The sequence below is a fragment of the Nipponia nippon genome, unplaced genomic scaffold (assembly GCF_047370975.1).
Source record: "Nipponia nippon isolate SJK-2023a ecotype South Korea unplaced genomic scaffold, ASM4737097v1 scaffold_1, whole genome shotgun sequence".
NCBI lineage: Eukaryota > Metazoa > Chordata > Aves > Pelecaniformes > Threskiornithidae > Nipponia > Nipponia nippon.
This window is the reverse complement of record NW_028262290.1, coordinates 78965471-78984997: the sequence shown is the minus strand read 5'-3', so window position 1 is coordinate 78984997 and position 19527 is coordinate 78965471. Positions and strand designations below refer to the sequence as shown.

Here is a 19527-nt window from a genome sequence, read left to right as displayed (position 1 = left end):
GGATCACAGGATTTGTGTTCAGCAGGCCAAGCTTTTCATAGCCTCAGTTTTGTCAGTGCAAGTGCATCTGTCTTGTTGGAAAATACTTCCATCTTAAGATATAAAAACTTTGCTATATTTCAGCACACTGCTTTCGTGGCACTAGATCCAATCCTTCCTCCTTTGAAACGCTTTTACCATAGTTGTCACTGGCAACAGAAACCATGGTCTTTAATCAATCCTTCCAACACTGCTGTGTGGTAAGTAGCTGGAATGGGCATATGATTTAGAAATGAGTAATTCAAGCAAACGTGATATAAATGAACTGCTGATCTCTAAATCTTTATTGGCAAACGTACAAGTTTTAATTGAGAAGGGATGCGCAGGAGCACATAAAATGTGCATTACTGTGTAAGTTCAATCTGAACTTGAAACCAAACTCAGTAGTTTTTAATATTCAAAAAATAGTTCTTGTTTCCATGCCCTTTTGTGTATTTTTTTCCTGTGATATAAAGCTTGCTGAGCTTTGGGACAGCAGGGAGGCAGTGTAAGTACCCAGAAACTAGGAAATATAGAAATGAAAATTAGTTCAGCATTATGATAGTGTTGAAGTACAAATGTTAGTGTTCAGCAAACAGAACAGAAGTGCAGTTTCTGCACTGATAGTTACATTTGAATGGCCAGAATTTAAAAAAAAAAGTATAACAACCTGTCCATATCTCACCTGCTGCCTAATTTAATGAATGATTTAAATTTTCTCCTGAAAAGACCATTTCCAAAACTAAGTTTCCTACTGTAGTATGTTTCACAAGTATGGCAGAGATGCTGTGAAAAGAATATGCTAAGAGAGGAAATAATTTGTCTTTATTTTACAGAGAAGAAAACGAGGTGAAGAGAGGTTTAAAGATAAAATTGTCACATGTTCTCTAATTTTGTATGCTCTTTTAAATGCCCAGAATACTTGGAATGATTTAATTTTTTGTTATGAAAATAGACTTCCCAGTGTCTTCAGATGTACCTTCATCAGCAAGTACAATCAGCATTTCTGTAAGTCTGGATCTCAGCAGACAGAATATTCAGTGATCAGTGGTGAGAAGTTTAATTTGCTTAAAACCGAGCACTCCAGGACTGAAGAGGTAAAGATCAAATCCGTCAGATCTCCCAGGAAGGCACTGAACTGCCTGTCGTGGTTTAACCCTGGCCAGAAACTAAGCACCACACAGCCGCTTGCTCAGTCCATCCTGGTGGGATGGGGGAGAGAAATGGAAGGGTAAAAGTGAGAACTCAGGGGTTGAGATAAAGACAGTTGTAAAGTAAAGCAAAAACTGCATGCGCAAGCAAAGCAAAGCAAGGAATTCATTCACTGCTTCCCATGGGCAGGCAGGTGTTCAGCCATCCCCAGGAAAGCAGGGCCCCATCACGCGTAATGGTTACTTGGGAAGACAAACGCCATCACTCCGAACGTCTACCCCTTCCTTCTTCCCCCAGCTTTATCTGCTGAGCATGATGTCATATGGTGTGGAATATCCCTTGGGTCAGCTGGGGTCAGCTGTCCCAGCTGTGTCCCCTCCCAGCTTCTTGTGCACCCCCAGCCTCCTCGCTGGTGGGGCAGTGTGAGAAGCAGAAAAGGCCTTGACTCTGCGTGAGCACTGCTCAGCAATAACAAAAACATCCCTGTGTTATCAACACTGTTTCCAGCACAAATCCAAAACCTAGCCCCATACTAGCTACTATGAAGAAAATGAACCCTATCCCAGTCAAAACCAGCACACTGGCTTAACCATATGACCATTTCTGTCTCCTGCGGTCCTGGGACTCATTTGGTACAGGCCTTTCCAAGTCCTGTAACCAAGGGTGCAGGCATCCCACAGACAGAAGACTACTTCAGTGGGTGACTCCCAGGAGAGGAATCTTTCCATCTTGTGCATGGAAGAAGTCGGGCTTCATCTGGAATGAGGGGGAGGTGTAGAAAAACTGAATGATACTGCATTAGAGTTGCATGCAAGAGTGGGGAGAGTAGAAGTTGCAAGAGAGTGAAGCAGAGATGCCGCATGGAAATAGGCTGTTTAACGTTTGGCAATATTTTATGTTGAAGAGAAAAAGGGGTGTTTCAGCTAGCAAAGTATAGCAGCCTTCTTGCTGTTTATCCTGTCTTCTTCTAATCTTAGCTCTCAAAGCAGCTAGGCATTTTCGGTTTTGTTATCCATAAACGTGAAGTGAGTTGTCAAAGGTCATGAGGTGAGCCCAGGTGTCCTGAGTTTTAGTCCAGTGTTCTGTCTGATGGATCACAGTTGGGAACCACATACAGAAGATTAGTTGCCTGTCTACTAAATGGTATTTTGGCTGGTTTCTAAACTCTCTGATGAAGCTTAGTTGTAAAAGCCTTACTGCAGCCCAGTAATGCTGTGCTGTTTTTCCAGGCTTAATTATCAATTTGATATAATGCTAGTAAATGACTGTAAACTCTTAAAAAAATTAGAGTTTTTGCTGCATAATACGTTCTGCATTCTCTGTAAGCGAATTAAGAGCAAATTATAAAACAGACACTTATTTGGTGTACACGGACAGTTCCAGATCACAATTAATATGCTGTCTCACATTCTTTTTGAGTAAGAATCAAGTTGAGAGCCTGAAATCATTAAGGAGGCATATTCTGTTCAAAACTCAGATGAAAAGACAGATTAGCACTGTCATTTGCTTGATTAGTGCTCTCAGTTTTTTGACTTTCAACACTGAAATGCAACAAATGAGGTGATGCAAAGAGAATAGTGCATTGTAGCCGCTGTCTTTGTGGTGTCTAACTTTTTATGCAGTCACACAGCAATGCTCTGATAGCCAAGGAATTCTGCAGTGTAATTCAAACGTTATAAATTGGTATGAGTTCATTGTTTTTTCTTATTGCCAGCCCTTTCAAAATTAATGCTGAAACTTTTTGGCAAGAATTTCCACAGTAATTGGTGTATTGTGTGTCTGTTAAAGTGTAATTTAATCAAGTATTCCTCTGAAGAAAACACCTTCAGTCTGTTCTGATGTGTACATGAATTTATTCAAGTGCACATTAGGAAAAAAATCCTGTCAGTCAGCTTTGTCTGAGTGTCATAGTATGCTTTGAGTTTGCAATATATCTGTCCGGAAAAAAATCCAGCTTCATTTTGCATTTTCACTGTACTTAATTCCACATGTAGCACCTATACAAACAGCCTTTAAGATAATGCCTGAACTGTCCTTTATGAAGTCATTGAGAGCATAATCGTGACCTCCCTGGCAGCTTGCATATCCAAATGAAGTAACAGTAACAAGCGCAGCCCATCCCCTGAAACTGGCTCATCTGGCAGGCTCTGTGGGCAGTTCCAGCCAGCTGAGATTCCCAGCTATCCTATGAGGAAAAATGAAGGAACGTGGCTGCTTGCAGTAGTTTGCTTTACACCTTTTACACCAGATCCCATTGGATTTAATTGTTGTCAGTACTGATGCAACCAAGAATTTTACTGCTGCCCGGGCATCAGGTTTGAACCAAGGGATTGCAATGTCTGATGTGCCCTGCTCTAAGGGTGTGCAGTGAAGGTGTTGCTAGGCTGCTGTTCCTGCTAGGTTTTATTCCCAGAGAATAACCTCAACTATTTTACATTAGCAGTGCTTGTTGGAGTCTTCAGCCCGGATCTGTTCCAGAGAAGAGGCTAATGGGACCAGGTTTCTGCTCTGGATGTCTGAGGGAAGCAGCACCTGGCGGCCTGGGTAGCTGGGGTGGCTGTGGAGAAGTCTGCCGCGAGTCTCTTCTGACACGTGCTCTGCTGGATGGCAGCATGGCTTCTCTGCCCTTCCTGGAGCAGCTGCTGCTTCTGCTGAGCTGCCACCTGGTCCACTCCTGTTGCAGCTTTTCCCTCATGAGGTGTGGAAAGTCTTGACGTTTCATCCCTTTCCAGGCTCTGCTAGTTTACTTTTTCATACAAGGAGATTCTTACGCCATATGTAAGCAAGTATTTACCCACGTAAAATGGATCGTTAAAAATGGTTCACTGTTTTTTGCTGTTCCTTGATAAATAATTCAAAGCAACAGAAATATTGGTGTTAATTTTCTTGTCAAGTCTAGGTCTTCCCAATATGCAGGAACTCACTTCATAAATTTCTTGAGCTCGCTGGCTGGAAACACTAGACCTAGCCTTGGTGCCACACTGAAAATTTCTTCATTCCTGTGTAAGACTCAAATGCGTGATACGATCTTATTTCAGCAGAAAAGTGTTACTCAACGTGTAAGGGTCTACCATCTTTTACAATTATCTTTTAACTACCACTTTCATCAGCAAGATCTCTTGGCTTTGTTGGGGGGGGGCTTCTTACCTTCCCACTATTCTGCAGCTCTTAACATTGCTCATAAGTCTGTAAAGCTAATAGAAGATTTATCCCATATCAGGACATCGTTACTTTTAACTCCAGTCCCAGTTGTTCTAGCCCGGATCTCTTGTCTTCTCGACAGGAACATTACTTGCATATCTGCATAGAATGGTTCCTTCCTTCTGCCTTTTTTTCCTTTTTTTCCTTTCTTGGTTTCTTGTACCTACTCTTGTTTAGCTGGATACCTGTCTCTCTCACTTTTTAATAGTAAGAAGGACTATTTTTAAAGGGGAATCCATAACATGCGGAGACAATTGCCTGCAATTTGTAGTTTAAGCAGAATTTATTCCATTCCTCTACGTCATCTGTGAATGGGTCTAACTTGCATCATGGAACCATCAGGCATGTGTAACTGAAACGTAACTTGATAAGAAGAGCACTATTAAGTTTTGCATTCCACTTAGGTTTTGGAAGGAGATCACAGCAGTAGTGAAATTGCAGTTTCAAAAGCTAAATGGAATAGTTAATCCATTTTCTATATTTCAATATAGAGACAAAGTAAACATCCATGGTTACAGTTCTGCTTTCACTTTCATTAGCTGTCATATGAGATCTCTTTCGTGTTAACCAAATGTAATTCTTTTCTGTCCTACTTGAAATAGCTCCTTGCAAGTCTTCTGTATTTGGGGCAGAGATTATTTCTTACCACTCTGAATTACAGCTTTTTAAAAGAATTCTTCTGCAACAGATGCTACATTGTTTGTTCTTCAGGTAGCATGATAAATGGAATTTTGTGACTAAAATAGTCATATATCTATTTTTAAAATTCATGCCATTTCCCAGATGTTTTTGAAGTTCAGTTTTTCCTGACTGGTCTTTTAATCAAACCTAAACACTCACCCCTCCGCCCCCCATTTGCACACTTGTCTGTCAGCAGGACAGATTAAAAAACTGAAACAGTCATAGCATAATGTGAAATCTTTTTGCTATTTTCATTCTTGTCATTAATATATTGTGGTTTCATTCCTTCCTGAACAAACTCGTACTTTTCCAGAAGTACTTAGACTACTTGTATAATGACAAGAGGGCAATTCAGTTAGAAAATGTGATCTTTCCGATTGGGGTTTCAGCAAAGGACTGAATTTTACTGGCCACCCAAATATCAGACTTCTGCTGTAGGTTGTCTGTATTTTATTTATCAAGGAGTATGGGAATGGTAAAGCATTTAGCTCCAGGGTTTTTAGTCTCAGAACAATTTGTGTATGTGCACACAGTGATTAAGTCTTTAAGAGAGCAATGGCAGGGCATATTGAATACCATAATCACTTAAGCTTCAGTAGCAGCTGTATTGGGGGGAGGGGGAGGAGGGGGAAAGATGTCGTACTTTATTCAGAATGGTGTTGAGAACTAATTTTTACAACAGCTGATTAAGAATTCCATCCTAGATTAACACACTGCAGTGATAACTCAAATTTCAGATCCTTAATATGCTGCTGCCCATGAGTTAGATCTAAAATACTGTATTGGGTTTGCGTGGCAAGGTTTTGGTAGTGGGGCGGGCTACAGGGGCGGCTTCTGTGAGAAGCTGCTAGAACCTTCCCTCATGTCCGATAGAGCCAATGCCAGATGGCTCGAAGATGGACCCACCGCTGGCTAAGACTGAGCCTATCAGCAACAGTGGTAGCGCATCTGGGATAACATGTTTAAGAAGGGGAAAAAAGAAAAAAATCTGCGCAACTGCAGCCAGAGAGGAGTGAGAATATGTGAGAGGAGTAACTCTGCAGACACCAAGGCCAGTGAAGAAGGAGGGGGAGGAGGTGCTCCAGGCACTGGAGCAGAGATTCCCCTGTAGCCCATGGTGAAGACCATGGTGAAGCAGGCTGTCCCCCTGCAGCCCATGGACGTCCATGGTGGAGCAGATATCCACCTGCAGCCCATGGAGGACCCCACACTGGAGCAGGTGGATGCCCAAAGGAGGCTGTGACCCTGTGGGAGGCCCGCACTGCAGCAGGCTCCTGGCCGGACCTGTGGTCCCGTGAGGAGAGGAGCCCACGCTGGAGCAGGTTTTCTGGCAGGGATTGTGACCCCGTGGGGGACCCACGCTGGAGCAGTCTGTTCCTGAAGGACTGCACCCCATGGAAGGGACCCACGCTGGAGCAGTTCATGAAGAACTGCAGCCTGTGGGAAGCACCCATGTTGCAGAAGTTCATGGAGGACTGTCTCCTGTGGGAGGGACCCCATGCTGGAGCAGGGGAAGAGTGTGAGGAGTCCTCCCCCTGAGGAGGAAGGGGCGGCAGAGACAATGTGTGATGAACTGACCGCAACCCCCATTCCCCGTGCCCCTGCGCTGCTGGCGCGGAGAGGAGATGGAGAAAATTGGGAGTGAAGTTGAGCCTGGGAAGAAGGGAGGGGTGGGGGGAAGGTGTTTTAAGATTTGGTTTTTATTTCTCATTGTCCTAGTCTGATTTGATTGGCAATAAATTAAATTAATTTCCCCTAGTTAGGAGTCTGTTTTGCCTGTGACGAGTGATCTCTCCCTGTCCTTACCTCAACGCATGAGCCTTTCATTGTATTTTCTCTCCCCTGTCCAGCCGAGGAGGGAGAGTGATAGAGGGGCTTTGGTGGGCACCTGGCATCCAGCCAGGGTCAACCCACCACAAATATGGAGGTAGTTACCATTGTTAGAAGCTGCCGATTGTATTCCTCTACAAGTTTCTACCAAGAAATTATCTTGAGTTTATTCTGAGCACTCATGTCTAATTCCATGTTCTTTATTTTTGAATTACAAGAGTAAACACCAGTAAATTTAAAAGTGAAATGAAGCACGTACTTTTGAAAATGGGCAGAATAAGAGTATTTTTTAGCAAAAAGATCACAGTACAGACGTGCAGCATTGTGACTAAAATGTAAATCTACCAATTCCAATTTTATTTCAAATGAATGTTTACTTCACATTTCATCTGCCCAACTTTCTGATTGACTGACTGAAATGAATGATGTATACAGCATGTTGATGTGCACTATGTTTTATAAGAGTGAGATTAGTTCTGTTACATGGCTGATGTTTAATTAAAACACTAGAAACTAGTATTTTAGAAATTGCAAAATAAAGTTCTTAAAGATCTCCACAAATGCAAAGCTACATGATATAGATATTGAATTAAAGATGGCTTGGAAAAGTTTCAATGGCATATTTTGTACATAACATGGTATTAAATGGTGAACATTTTGCAGGGAAAGTTAAGCAATTTCCTGTGTGTTTTGTTTTTTAGTTTAAATTCTGTAAATGCTACATCAGTTGCCCTGTTCATTGATTTATTGGACTTCATTGTTGCTATCATTAACGAAAGACTTTGTTTTCTACACAGGCATTCACAAGCTCAGTTTTTGTACAAAAACTTAACCCTTTTGTTCTTTGTTCTTTTCAGATTCCTCTTTCCTCAGTCATTCCTTCCCCACAGCTTTTAGATGCCATATTGAAGTTTAATCTACGTATTGTCTTCACAAACTCAATGAGACAGAAATATTTGATATGATGGAACTCCACCTTCCTTCCCCCACCCTCCTTCCCCCTTTTTTTTTTTTTAATGCCACACCTGACCTAGCAGTACCTTACTCTTGAAAAGTCCTATCTGCAGCAACATTTATATGCATGTTGTTGAAGATGCTGGATAGCTGCTTTTCAGCACACAGTGAAGAAGCTGTCTTAATTAGTTTTCAGAACAGTGCTTCTACAGCATTCCTCACCAGCTATCTTGGTTTTGCACTGTTAAGTGTTTTTTTGTTTGTTTGTTTGTTTGTTTTTTTTTTTTTCCCCTGTCTTCTTGAATGTTGGTGGTGTTTCTTTTCTCATCCTTTTCTGCCACTGAATGGCACTTCTCTCTGGATGAAGGCAGACCTGTGTGGAAAGTCCTTCATGAAGTATTGCTTCTGGCTATGTTTTTGCCTTTTGCCAGGAGCCTGATTGCTGCTCCTGAGAAGACCTAAATTTGGCCCTTGCTTCCTGAATATCTGAATAAGGTGGGTAGCTTGTCAGTGTTTTAAATTTTCTTAAGTGTTTGCAATGTTGATTGGAACTGGGACCTTCAGCTTGTCTCTCCATTTTTGGAGCCTGTCTAGTTTAATATTTTTTAAGTGCCTTCTGCTACCTTACTTCTTCACTTTCAGAGGAAGAAGCATCCAGTTAAGTCTACCAGAGAGATATGCTGAACTCATCCCTCCTCCCCCATGCTGTGCTCTCATCTGGAGCACAAGAGAAAAGAGCAGAAAGAACTGAGCAATCTGGGGAGTCCATGGAGCTGGCAAGTAACAAACACAATTTCTCTGCTCTTTTCTTCTTTTACATTTAGTGTAGGCAGGGAATTGGGGTTTCTACTAAGGCCTGTCATGACCTGGGAGAGCAGAGTGAAGAGTACTTGGAGAAGAAATGAGGCTGAGGTTCAGTCAGAACTGATGGGTTGAAGTCTGGGGTCAAAAACCTCAGAGAAGTTTGGGGTAGGCACCAGGCAGGTGTGCAAATTGGAGTTTAGAAAGGACTTGTAGCATGGTTGTATCAGAAAGCATTTATATTACTTATATATGGAAAAAAGGCCTGATTTGGAGGCTGGGCAGTAAAATAAAGGCGTTAGCAGGGAGCTGATGATAGTAGTATGACATTATTTGCAGTACCAAAATGGTGTCAGGTAGACACTGTTCTGTCTGCTTGATCTCTACAGTGCCTCTCTGTTTAGTCTTCTGACTGTGTCTTAGCCCTTGGAATTGCTGTTCTTTAGAGGTACCGTTACCATGGGCCAAGTACCAACAGAGGGATGCCTCAGTGTTTTACAAATTCTGCTTGTGTTCCCCGCTTCAGTACATGGAAACTTTCATAGACATCAGGGAAGTTGTTATCCATGAGTAATTCGATGCTACCTCTGTGTTTGCTCCCTTTCCTTAAAAAAGTTTGGATTTACTGACCTTACTCTTCAACACCATTCTCCGGTCGCAGCTCAGCTTTCAAAAGGATTTTTCATAGAGATAAGTGAAGGCAAAAACACCCGAGAGAAAAGGATCCCTCTCAGTATTTTCTCAACATAGTTTTCACCATCCACTTTACCTGGATGTTCTGGGTGACATAAATTCAGTATTACTGCTACAGGAAGAAGACTGAATGGTTTGAAGGGCCTGGCAATGGGACTTGGAGATTTCTTTCTTCCTAGTTTCATTTAGTCTGCCCTAATACTCTTACATCAGCAAAATGTTCCAGCAACCAAGATGATAGTTTGTATTTCTTTGTGAGGCTGAGTTCTCTGTTTTGAACTATATTGACACACAGAAGATGAGAAGAGGACATGGGAGCCCCCAACACCTCTCTCCCTAAAACTGCAGGAAGCCTTACAGCAAAGCTTTTCCTCTACTGGTGCCCACAGAGCATCTGCCCCAGGGCTCTTCCACTCCCCACTCCATGCCCAGACACTTCCCCAGCCTCGCAGGCAGCTGAATGCCTGTAACACAAGAGATGATACCTGCAGTGTGCCATAAAGAGGGAGCAGGAGAGACAAATGATGCTGCCTACGTGTAGCCTAGGCCCCTGCAATAACAAGGGATTCACCAAATGAAAATGGAGCTAAAGCAGCTTCTTCCTGAGCCTTGCACCAGACTGGCTTTCTCTTCTGGCCCTCCATCAGGATGGCTCACAAACTCACCCCAGTCGTATCTACCTCCAGAGAGCCATTCTGACCTCCAGGAGAGGTGTGCCTGCCCCCACCTCCACTACATAATCCATCCTTCCTAATCATTTTACACAGTGTTTAGTATTTGATGACAGTTTGGGGTGTTTCATACAAGCAGCCCCATCCACTCGCCATGAGTATCTGCATACCTTTTGCCCAGTTCTTGCATCCTGATGCACTGCTAACACCACAGAAATAGCTGCCACATCAGTCTGCTTTTCCCTAGACTTGCAAGCAATGAGTGACTTATGCAGTCTCCTACAAAGGTCAGGCTTTTGTGGATCTGAATTATAAACTTTCCCTGGGACTCTGCTGGACAGAGAAAGGGGAAGAAAGGCTGCGCAGTTCCATTCCCCACAGTTTTTTGATCAACCTTTAGAGATTTCGGTCAAATGCAGGGTTGTAATGAAAATGTTACAGTGGATAATATTTTACAGATGTAAAATGTACACACCAGGTACCCAGTATGCATACTATATAAAAATATTAAATAATTTTGTGCTAAACCCCATGCTCTCCTGGAAGCAAATAAACTAGAATATACTAAAATTCTTTGCTCAGCTCTCTTCTTTATGGAAGATTCATTTTTTCTTTTAACATGGCGGTAGGAGAATTGTGAAATACAAATAGTTTCTCTTTTTACTCTTCACCGTTATGGACAATACTGACTGCTCTCACTCACTAATATTAGCTATGTTTTTTAGACAGCAAATGCACTTTGGCGATGCAGATTTTTTTTCAAGGCTTTCTCAATTCTGTTAACATAAAACTTTGCATTGAAGTATTAAAATTGCTCTTTTGTCTAAGTACCTTCTAAAGGGCTCTGTTCCTTTTCACGGCAACAACCATGGACTTTAGCCCGTACTTTTTGCCACTGTTACAAAATTTTCTCCTTCCCCCAGGCCTACAAAACCATGGTTTTGATGAAATTATAGTTTGACTTGAGAATATTTGACTTGTGATGACCTGAACATTCTGGAAAACATTCCCCAAAACTTTGCTCTTTTCTCATTTTCCGGGCTTTACACTCTAACCTGGCACTTCTTGTGCAGAGAGATAAGGGCTGTATAATTTGTGAACCTTCCTAACGGTCTGGTTTCACACTTGCCCTTCTAGCATTTAGATGAGTATTTTGGCAATATGTCAGATATCGTTTAAAAGTCTAGTCCTGTGCAGTATAAACGTTATCTGAAAGTATTTTTGTAAAAACCCTGTATGAAATGCCTGTGCTCTTCCAGGTGTCTTTCAGGTCCTCAATATACACTTGATTTCTCTAAGTGTTTTAGGTATATCTTAGTACAGGACCTTGTTACTTCTTCTATTTAGCCACAGTCATGATTTTCATTACAGAAGCACAGGAGTGTTGGGCTCCTCAAGTGAGAATTTAATGCTTTTTTTTTTTTTTTTTTGGCACTAGAATGGTTAACTGCTGACGTTATTATTATGATGTCAATATTTCAACTTTTGCCCTCTCTTGGGAGTTTAGTACTGCTTTTGTTGATTTTTCCAGTTGCACATTCTAATTCCTCTTGAGCAACACCCCCCTCCCATTTGTTCAGCTGTTTAATAAACTGTTTCCACTTGTACTGTATGTGTAATCTATGCCAGAAGCACTAGCTGTAGATTTTATAGCTGTTACTTAGCTGGTATAAATATCATCGCTCTGTCTCAATTACCAAATTTTGGTAATATAGCTCTAGTGTCAGTGATTACACTATTTAAAATATGAAACAGTCAGTGTTGGTACAGCATTTTCTCATTTAAAGAGACATTTAGCAGATTTTCTTGGACTACAAATGCTTTGGAGAAATTAGTCTTTGAAACCTAGACTTTCTAACTGGGCTGTCCTCGAATCACAGCAAAGAGCAGGCTATCTCACAACTAAGACGACTCAGGATGCAGTTGCTTCCTTCAGCATTGGTTGAAGAAGTGGATGGCTTGTGGTCGTTTCTTCAGTGTGGAGTATATAGTGGTTGGAAATGGAGCTGGTTCCATGTGAGCACTGCCTTCATGTCCCTGTCCGTGGTGGAAAGGAGAAAGGAGTTAGAGGAAAACAGGTTGGCCCTAACTCCTGCCTTGTGCTGGGAAGTGACACCTTTGCTGCTTTAGAGCAGGAGATGTCAGAAAAGGGATTCTCTGTATTGGAGATGATGCTTCTGCATTGCATTACCACAGTGAAACGGTGTAAGCTGATGCTGATCCTGTAAAATCTTTGCCTAATAGTTTTCCTTCCTTCTGTCCTTCTGATTTTTCCAAAAAGGTTTTCTTCCTGCTCTTTTCTTCCATATATTTATACTACTTGAGCATTGGATAAATTCCCTTCCTCTTTTTATCCCACACTTTCCCTGTGCTTTGGACAACCTTCTCCTATGCCTAGCAGAGCCTTCTTCCTACATACTTGCAGCTGCTCTTTGCATTTACATGACAATACATGAGTCGGCAGACACAATTTCTCCTGGCCCTCCAGGACAGGAGGAAGGAGCACCCTGAGATGCTGCTGTATGACCAATAAAGGAGGAGCAGGTTGTCCAACCTTGCAGCGATGAGCACAAGACCAAACGAGACCCTTCTGTTTCTAATGAGAGCGCAGCTGAGGCCAATGAATTCTCATCCCTCTCATTTCCAAAAAAGCTTTGGAAAATGGTGGAAAGTGACCAGTTGATGTCATTTTGGTAGAGTGAGGCTGGAAAATGCATTGCCATCAATGAAGACTCTTCAAAGAGGAAGTGCTGGGCAGGGCAGGACCTATGCGTGTTTTTGCAGCAGAGAACATAAGGAGTTTCATTCGACAGCTCAACCTCTATGGATTCATCAAAATGCAATGGGATTTCCAAAGACTGGCCTCACTTCCTGAACTGGCAGAAGAAGCAGCAGCTTCTGCTCATAGCAAGGTACAGCAGTTGCTCTACACATCAACCAACTGATGTTCACATAAGATAAGGCCTTGCAATACAGGAGATGAGGTTCGTAGTGAATGGTCTGATTTTAACGTCCTTCTCAGGTTGTTTTCAGGAAGTTTTGAATTAGTCTTTCTGACTAGTAGAAACACGAAGATGATGCATTTTGGTTGTATCTGCTTAGATTGAACCTGTTCAATGGAAAGACAGACTCAGCATAACTTGATTTCTTTGAATGTATTTGCTACATGTCTTGCTGTACCAAATCTGAAATCTTCCTGTGCTACCTGCTGAATGCCGAGAAGATACATCTAAGGATCATAGTATTGCCTGTGTACTTGTTCCACACTCAAGTGGATGAAAAGTGTTTGGCTTTTGAAAATCCTGGACTGCTCTGCTCCCAGATGGCAAAAACCCAGGGGTGTCGATGACTTAACAGAACTGTCTTGTAATGTGTTAGCCTAAGCTTTAGTTTTCTAATGTCCCTGAAAGTCCTTTTCAATATCCGTGTTTGTTTTTTGTAATTCAAAGTTGTACTTCTCATAGCTTGGGGTTTTCCAGTCTCTACATGGTGGCAACTAACTCTTCTCCTTTGCTTTTTTTAGTTGCTCTGCTACTATAACCCCATCTTTAACAGATCCATCACCTGCTGGAGAGGTGCAAGAGAAGAGTTGGCTTCAGGCGGAGAGCTCCAGCTGCATTGGAGTAGGACGCAGAGATGGATGAAAGGCAGCCCTCCCAAAGACCAGATGGTCAACCTGCAGGGGACACGCAGGCGTCTCCGGCCATGACAACCACACCCACCAAGCGGCAGGCTGAAGCACCTCCCAGCCTCAGCCGTGCCCATTCATCTCCACAGGCAGCTGCGCCCACACTTCCAGAGCTTGCTGGACCAGCAGGCAGCGAGAGGTTCATCCCTGTTGCCCTCTTCTTTCTACCAGCGCACAGCAGCCAAACTCTGGCTAGCCTCCAGTGTGCTGTGTATGCCTCTCCACCATGTTTTGCAACTTTTCCACATGGGTCAGGACGTCCCACCTTTGGACCCGTGCAGCCAGAAGCCCCTGGGGCTGGCCTGCCTCCCTACAAACACAGCCATGGTTTGGCAAGGCCTGTGCTGGCAGCAGCCTCAGCTCTGCCTCTCCCAAGCCCACCCCAATGCCAAAGCCCAACAGTCCCCCACTGCCCCACCTGCACCTGCAGCCCCAGCACTGCAGATTCAGGTGATGGTGTTGGACCCCAGCGCGTGCTCGAGAGAGTCCAGATAGTTGGTAGCAAGTCAGTAGTGCCTAACTGTTGCTAATAAGTAGAGTTGCTTATGAGTAGAGCCTAATTAGACTTGCTAATAAACTGTCTGAACAATAAGCCTTTTTCAGTTGTTCTGTCCTGTTTGTACAGCACAAGCCCAGAGTGAGATTGTATTTCACCTGTTCAAGTAGATGCATCTGGTCCACAAGCACTTTAATCATTTTGCATGGGTGCTGCTGCTAGGGTGGAGAAGGAGGTGTTCGCACCAGTTCCACCGGAGGACACGCAGGCATCTGCTCGCAGAAAGTCCATCTTCACCGAGCTAAAGCAACTCATCACTAAAGCATGTCCCCGCATCCGCAGATCCCCTACATCTCCCCAGGCAGCTGCTCCCCCACTTCCCAACCCTGCTGGAGCAGCAGGCAGGGAGAGCTTCTGTCTGCTGGTCTGATTTACAGTACTGATGTGATTACAAAGAGAAGAAGGAATTAGGAAAAGGAAAATCAGGCTCAGTATTTTTGCACCATTTTTATGTTGAATATTTACATTAAGTGGGCATGTGATTAAGAGCCTGATCCACAGCCCACTGAAGTGAATAAATGCCCTCTATATCAGGTAGGTGGGGACAGCTCCTAGGAGAGGTGAAGAGATTTAACAAAAAAATAAAAGGAGGAATAAGAAGATTTGGAAACTCATTACTTAATAGATACTTTTATGTCTTGAGTAGAGATGTTCTTTAAGATTGTCAGAAAGTGGTGCCCAAATAAATTGAGTCTTAACTGCCTCTCAGGCATTTAGTGTTCTTTACCCTGCAAGAAGTTAATAGACTGAAAGATTTTTTCTGAGCTTCCTCAGAGCCAAGAAATCCTTTGGGCCTGTACGTGTTGGAAGATTCATATCATAATTATTTTTAGATGTGTCTGGGGCTTTGATTTATTGCAAACATGTTTTTCTTCATGTCTTTACTCTTTTGTAGGGGGGAAGGGGAGCCACATTTACAGAAAAAACAATTTTTTTTTCCCCCCTAATAGTGATACCCATTTAATAACATTTCTGCTCATATGGAATATTGTTCATGTGCATGCTGCTCTGAGGGACAGCAGTGCACAGGCTCATTGATGAAGAATTTGAACTTTTGAAATGTGTTTCTGGTATTAATTCTACATAGATTTCTTCCTTTAACAATTCTGAATCAAATTCATTTTTAACCACTTGGGTGCTACAGATAGTCTTGAATTTAAAGCAGAGACTTTTATTTAGGGTCTACCATAAGGTTTTTTGTGGTTAAATCCATAGAGCAAATCTTCATATGAATTATGCTTGTGAAACTATGTAATTCACTATTTTGCTAGATGTAATTCTGGTGAAACACCATAAAATATAGTAATTTTTATGATTTAGATTCTAATCTTGTTTCTTTTCATTTATATTCAAGCCTCACCTTAAGACACTTCATAATAATTGAACTGCAGCTATAAAAAGTGCATTTTTCTAGATATAATTCCCGTGCTTTTGTCATAACACATTACCTTTTTTTTTATAGTTAGGGTTTTCTTAAATTGCATTTTCTCTGTATTTCTTTTAAGAACAAATCTTACTTTCTTCTGTAGTACAGGGTAATCTTCCGGTGCTTTTCTGTGGTGTGAATTCTTAAATCAATCCCTTCTTGGAGAAGGATATCAAAAGCTTAGGCCTAGCTTAACTGATTCCAAGTCTATTTCTGAGGAGAAAAAGTCTGCTTCTGGTGTCGGTCATGTTGGTCTGAATGAGGAGCCCTTTCGGCCCATTCAGCCATGAAATTAAAGGAAAGATACGCTAAACTAAATGAAAATGCCATCAAGCCATAGGCTTCCTGTCTAGTAGTTATTTTTACCAGGCAAATCTGAGACTCTTGTCATGGGACGTTGTAATTATTCTTATTTTATGGATGGATTGCTTGGGGTTTGTATGAAAGACGTGACAAGGAAAAACTTGAATTAATGAGGTGAAATGAAAAATATAAATCCCATTTGATTGTCTAAGGGAGACAGAATTCTTTGCTAAAATTTTAGTAGTATATTGATAGAGATTACTGTTGTCTTGTGCTGATTTTGGACAGGTAACATGCAAGATGATATAATTTGTGTGGGTTTTGGACAATGCTTTGTTGAGCAACAGGATTCCTGTACGTGGTTCTAGTGAGACTGTATCTGAGAATTTGAATTGGTATCATCCAGCCACAATGCTGACCCTTTCATCAGTCTCTGTACTTCTTGTTACTATTCAATGTTTTCCCTATTGCAGGTTCCTCAGGCATCACAGTTATTCTTCCTGAAGCTTTAAATCAGAGAGGCATTTTCTGTGATGCCCTTGCCCATCTTCCTTATTGATGCTTACATGAAAGTAGTTGATGAAACATATTTGGTAATTGTAAACAGTAACATTACTACGTTACTTACATTACATTATTAAATGTATTGAACCCTGCTGTCAGTACTGAAGCCTAATTTAGACATGTAGACTTGCTTTGTTTTTCATTAAAGAAAGGGATAACCTTTGAAAGATTTGCAGGATTCTGCAGCGCCTGGTAATGAACAATGTTACGTATTAACTTATTTCTTTTCATTATCAACAAACCAATACTTGAAGTTATGCGGTGAAACAAGAATTGATTTTCAATAAATTTATGGGTCAAGAAGGTACCAAAGTAAGTTAGCAGAGAGAAAGTGGACTTTTAGAAGGTGCTTGTACATTTCTTAGTAGCGGCCTCCCATCCATGATGGAGATGTAGTAACAGTAAGTGGTGTTTATGAAGATCTACACAGTGGGATGATGGTAGGACAGAGATTTGCTGGATTAAGCAAGGGGAATCATTCTTGTAGGCAAGAAAACACTGAGATCACTCACTAGACAACCTGAAGACTTAGAGATGCTGAGGATCCTCTGAGAGGTGCTGCTGAGGTCCTTTCTGTTCTATTAAGACTCCTTAGTTTGATCTTTGGCTGTGCTTTAAGCATAGCCAAAGAAAGTCTTAAACTTGGTGTAAGGATTGCTTCCTGTAATGGAAAATATTTGGTTGACATAGTTACTGTAGTAACGCTAGTGCCCTTTCCTCTAGATACCATCCGGATTAAGGGTATCCAGTGGGAACATTGATGTATGAACCTTATGCCGGCCGTTTTGATGATGATGAATTACAGTGTGTGAAAGTAGTTTCCTCAGTCACAAGGTCTATTTTAAGATTGAATTTAAAATCTTATATGCACATTGCTACGTGTGTACTTCGAGGTCACAGCATGCCTTTTAGATAATATATGCAGAGTGGGACACCCTGTCTTTATGCTTCTATCTGTGTATGTTGTTCTTTTTATCAGAGGTGATCTCAGTGATTGCTTTCATGGCTGCTACTGGCTGTCACAGACCAAATCTGAGTTGGATTTTCTGGATGGTTATGGTCAGTTCAGAGCCTGTCACTCTGTATGTCAAACCTCTTTTTCCATATGCATAACTTTACATTTATCAACAGTGAACTTCATCTGCCATGTAGCTCTCCAATCTTGTAAGACATTTGTGTGAAAACAAAAACAATACTGAAGTACATGCCCTTTACAGGATTTGTTCGGGGGGGGCCTTTTTTCTTATGCAATTTCACAAAAGTTATTTTTTAGAATCTTCCTTCCACCTCAAGGCTCAAATGCTATTTTTTTAGGAAACCTTCTGCCCCATCCCTCTTGAGGCTCACTCTCCAATTTCCTAACCTCAGTGTTAAATAATTAGTTTTGGAAGGCTAAGCAGAAAATAAAACTAAATTAACAGATGGTAGCTTTGTGCAGTTCCTCTTCTGCAATTAGAAAATTGTCTCAAGTGCTGATCTTCCAAAGGTAATTATGAGCAAAAGGTTGAGTTCTCTTTTTTAATGAGTTTTGCCTGATGCTGAGAAGAAGATCTAGTCCGGCGCAGAGTATATTCAATAGTGCTAATTAAACTGTTCCTCCCACTTATTGTAAGTCAAATTAGTTTGATCCAATTGAGAAACTAATGTTTTAATAGGGCAGCTGTTTAAGCCTTAACAAAATCATTTCATGTCAGCTTAAATAACAGGGTTTTTTATGAAGCAAGTACCAATCCCCACTGAGTGAAATGGAGCTTTTATTTATTTTTTTTAATATTGTAAGTGGGACTCTTGAATAGACTCTGCTAGTTAAGATCCTGTTTCACAGAAGTATGATGATACCAATTATAATCCTAGGTGTGTGGCATTTTTTTCCATTTTTGCATGAAATTACTATATTTTTATTTTATTAGAAGGAAAATGAAGAAAATCAGGCATTATTGCTGTTCTCTCATAACTCAGCAGCTTAACTTGTTTTTATCTACTTACATGAAAGTAATAAAACCTTTACTATCAGAACTGCAGGAGATGGTTTATTGAAGCAAGCATCACTCTGAAAGCTCTTTAGAGTGTTAGGACCAAAAGTTAAAATGCTAGCCGAGTCAGATTTTTTTGAGGCAGTTAAACCAAGTAATGTATCACTGAATTTCACTGGTTTGATGGGACTATACAGCATGAAGTATTTTTCTGTTATGGTTATGGGAATATTACCAGTGAGTGGAGCATTTGTATCAATGATGTCCTGGGCAAAATTTGCCTTTACTCTATTGCTACTCGGACCTGCCCAGGCATACTGGATTTAAGTAGGGGTACTGCAATGCTTTTCAAGGTACACCATCCTGCTCTGGATGTTCTGCTTTGAGAAGACATTCAATGCTTTCCTGCTGAGGTTGTATGACTGCACATGCACACGTTTAAAACTAGTTCACCTCTGCCCAGCATCACTGGAGAAAAACCCTCTGGTGTGGTAGAGGCAGGGATTTTGCCCCTGCCTGTTCACTTGTGGGGCTGACCCCCTCAGTGTGTCCAGCATTTGGGTACAGTTTGGGCCCGAGGGGGTGCTACTGGGAATCTCTGTCAACCCTGCTGGGGCCTGCACATGACCCCAGCTTCTGTTTGGCAAGAGTGGGATGTGGGCTGTTCTGTGCACGTTCACCCATGAGCTCCAACCAGCCTGGACTCCAGGGCTGGTCAGCAGCTGAGAGAAGCTTTTGAAGATCCACATGGCTTCTGAGTGCTGGACTTTGTGGTATGTCTGTGTTACAGCAGCTGAGTTGGGGTGAACAAGTTTGAACTAGCTAGAAGCTGCTCAGCTTGGGTACTGTCAACATTATAGCTGCAGCAGGAAAGCCACAATGGAAAGTGGTTAAAAACTCTACCCACCAGCCTCAGCTTGGCTCTTTCTTGCTGTGGCTGCATTGTCACCAGTATCCAGGCTCTGTATTTTGGATTTGTCAAGAGCTGTTACAGTGCCGAATGCCAGACATACCCA

The 19527-nt window shown here is 41.8% G+C and overlaps 1 protein-coding gene across 10 annotated transcripts in view; it reads left to right on the top strand.

The window, feature by feature from the left end:
* The window catches only part of ATPSCKMT (ATP synthase c subunit lysine N-methyltransferase), a 52542-nt gene extending 38894 nt beyond the window's left edge, over window positions 1–13648 (top strand). For 2 of the 10 annotated variants that reach the window (XR_015705425.1, XR_015705426.1), the window contains 5 exons: window positions 124–239; window positions 3611–3868; window positions 8479–8612; window positions 12490–12913; window positions 13525–13648. Coding sequence is in view for 3 of the 10 variants with exons in the window: in XM_087760599.1 (XP_087616725.1) it covers window positions 124–239; window positions 3611–3868; window positions 8268–8298 (405 nt within the window). In the remaining 7 variants the exon portion in view is untranslated. Of the gene's footprint in view, window positions 1–123; window positions 240–3610; window positions 3869–7739; window positions 7901–8267; window positions 8332–8478; window positions 8613–12489; window positions 12914–13524 lie in introns of those variants that run through there. The other 8 variants (XM_087760599.1, XR_015705431.1, XR_015705428.1 and 5 more) reach the window with 8 other exon arrangements.
* Window positions 13649–19527: the final 5879 nt, after the last annotated feature.